At 27.1% G+C, this 3380-nt stretch overlaps 1 protein-coding gene across 1 annotated transcript; it reads right to left on the bottom strand.

Annotated features, from left to right (window-relative positions):
- Window positions 1-226: 226 nt before the first annotated feature.
- Window positions 227-1951, bottom strand: LOC111030261. Its single transcript, XM_022309674.1, has 7 exons — window positions 1918-1951; window positions 1623-1850; window positions 1303-1463; window positions 1119-1203; window positions 747-1033; window positions 499-687; window positions 227-421 (listed from the first exon to the last, which is right to left on the bottom strand). Exons 1-7 carry the CDS (start codon window positions 1949-1951, stop codon window positions 227-229), a joined length of 1179 nt encoding a protein of 392 aa, XP_022165366.1.
- Window positions 1952-3380: the final 1429 nt, after the last annotated feature.

The raw sequence follows: 3380 nt of genomic DNA, 5'->3' as shown, positions 1-3380 counted from the left end.
AACTGTCAATTATTATGTAATACTGATGAAATTATAACTATTGCATGTGGGTTAATAAATCTTCAACAACCAATTATAAAACAATAGTATTTAATAGTTTTTTTTTTTACATAAGTCATTTTTAATTTAAGTGTATTCTAATTTCAAATTATTGTAATCCTTGTTGACTTTTACAATAAATTATTATATTACAATGTAAAATGTTCTTAATATTTAATTTTTATAACTAGTATAATTTTGGAAGTATATTTTTTTCCCAAAATGTACAACATTTTTCAATTAAAGTATCACACATTTGTTTATCATAATCAATATTTACAATGGTAACTTTTTTATTCTTTTCAAATTCAGGGTCAGCAATAGCTAGAATTCCTTTCCACATCTCGTGTATATGCATTTGAATTTGTATTTGAGATAGTACCTACAACATACATAATATTATAAATTAATAATAATAAGATAATTATTTACTGGTTTATATTTTTAATATAAATAAACCTTTGGTTTTACAACTCCATTATCTACATAATTTAAAAATGTAGAATGAGTTGTAGGACATTTTACTTCTAAGACAAAGTCTTCTCCTAGACCATCAGCTGATGCTCCTAATATTGGAAAGTTCTTATCAATAAGTAATCCAGTTTTTTTAATTTTAGAGCCTAAAAGTGTTTCTACTTGTTTTATAACCTGAAACACAAATAATATTATTTAGTGTAATGAAAAATAAATTACAGAATACTACTTACATTTTTAAGTATTAGACTAACCTGTTGTTCCAAATGTATTCCTCTGTTCATTGCTTTGGATAATTTTATCTTTGAGATCCCTAAAATTTGTTTAACCAGAGTACCATCTGTTGTATTACATTTAGATGCTTCATATACCTTGGATGCAGTAATCCGTCCATATCGCATTTCAAACCAACTATTATTGTTGGATTGATCTTGTGTTTCTCTTTCTATTTTTTGTAATATTCCAGCATTTGATTGTATAACACTTTTGATAAAATTAATGAATTCTGAACATTTGACAACTGAACATAAAAAATAAAAATTATAAGGTTATATTATTTTTAAGTGATAAAATCTTAAAAATCTTAAAACAAATGTGGCCATTACCTGTATTCATTTGCTGTTGTGTTCTAAAATCTGACATTAATCTATGTATAGATAAATTTGATATTATACTCAAATAATAGTTGTACTGGCCTAATTGACAATTTATATTATTTTTTCTTCCCAATTCTATTACATCTTCAAACAATTTTGTAACATTTATTTTATTAATGGTTTGTTTTTTTACATTTTTTGGTGGAAATAGGTCTTTAGTGTTCATAAACTTAATACTTGATCCTATACCAGATAGCTTTGGTTTTTTCCAATAACAATCAACTGATGTTACTGATGACTCTTCACTTTTTCTATGTAAATACATAAGAAATGCTAAGCCATGTTTACATCCACCTAAGTTTAATAAGAAAGAATAATAATTATATTTTCTTAAAAATTATTTTTGAAATTAGATATAATTTTACATAAATATGTATTTTAACCATAATACTTAAAATATATAGTTTTAAATAATTAGGTATAATTAGTATTTAATGATATAAAAGTTTATACCTAATGAAGCTGCACAGTCATCACAATTAACTTCTACTATTTTCTCTTCCTCTTCATCCACAGTTAAAGCTACCTTATAATTTTTCTGTCTTATTCTATGTTCTGGACATATTTGTCCTTTAACTAAACAAATATTTCCTTTGCGCAGTAGTTCTACATATCCAATAGCTGAATCACCATAGCTTTCTCGTGTTGATCTATAATATACAATTAGTAAGTAGGTAGGAACTTAATTTATGTTTTGTACAATATTGAAATACAGCCATAGGTTAGGTTAGATGTATGGCAAACTTACCTTTGGGCTTTTGATCCTCTAAGCTCAGGATCATTAAAACAATCACTGTTTTTTATAAAGTCATTAACCATGTATATATTTATTTTGGGTATATTACTAGAACAAGCTTTATCAAACATTTTAGTTGACATTATAATTTTTAAGATCGAAAATAAACTGTTTTATACCACAAAGAATTGTTCACACACAAAAAATAAAGATGGTAAATGTTCATTAAGATTTAATGTGAAATAGAAAAACAATATTTTATCACTGTCACACATTAAAACAAAACATCAATAATATTATTGTAAACGTTTAATCATCAGACGGAATTTCAAGTAGGAATCTATTTTTAAAACCATTGTAATACTAATAGTGTTGGCGAGGCGGTGGATGTTATGGCTAGCAGCTCAAAACATGTACCTACTTGTTTTTAATATAAAAGGGCCTCGCGGCTTGCAGTATATTTTTCCCAAGGGCTCGCAAAAGCTAGCGTCAGCCCTGAATACCTACTCGTCTCTTAATCTAGACTATTTGTATTACTATTCGCCATGGCCATTGCGACACTACTCCCAATAAATTATATATTGTTTGTTTTATACCTAATATTATATTATTATAATATGTAGGACGTAGATGTATATTTAAAATACCTAGGTACTAGGTTTAAGTTATGGTTAAATAGTGAAATACATAATTTATTATTATATGCAGTCCATAAACACTAATTTTGTGTTTTTTTGTTACATTATATTAATATTATTATATTATGTAACTAATCAGCATCATAAAACAACCTAATCCCAGCACCTAGTTGGACTACTTGGACTTAAGTTGCTTGTTTAAGCAACTTACTTAGCCGGCTTGCCGTGTAAACAACGTCTCGCGCGTTGTCGCGGCACTGGCGGCAGCCGTCGTAATGCGGATTGACGTCACGGAATAGACACGCCTACTTTTCCATACCACAGCCACCTGCGACATTTCGAAGGCCAGTATCTCCATAAAAAATGAAAAAAAAAAAAAAAAAAATACTGTTCTCTATCATTTTTCACGTGGACTTAGAAAAGTACAGAAAAAAAAAATTGTTCAGATACTAATTTGTACAGCCTCTCAAACATTTACCTCCTTTTGATGTTCTAGCTAACATATAACATTGATGTTCATTTATTTTCACATATTGTAGACAATTTCTACATTCACTATATTCGCATTCATGATACTTATTTCTTAACAGTATTCTATTACAATCAATACATTTGTATACATTATCACATACATATTTATGATAATTTAAACATACTTGATTATAAGTTATAACAATATCTATTACATTTTTCACAAAATATTCTATTTTTTGAACCTAAATGTATAATTCTATCACCAAAACGTGTACACAATTTACAACCTTTGTAATCTTTAACACATTTATGTTTATCTTTATTTTTATATGGTTTATCACAATCTTTACAATAATAAGACGA

This window comes from Myzus persicae, unplaced genomic scaffold (assembly GCF_001856785.1).
Source record: "Myzus persicae strain clone G006 unplaced genomic scaffold, MPER_G0061.0, whole genome shotgun sequence".
Classification (NCBI taxonomy): domain Eukaryota; kingdom Metazoa; phylum Arthropoda; class Insecta; order Hemiptera; family Aphididae; genus Myzus; species Myzus persicae.
The sequence above is the reverse complement of the archived record's forward strand: the minus strand, read 5'-3'. Positions and strand labels throughout refer to the sequence as shown.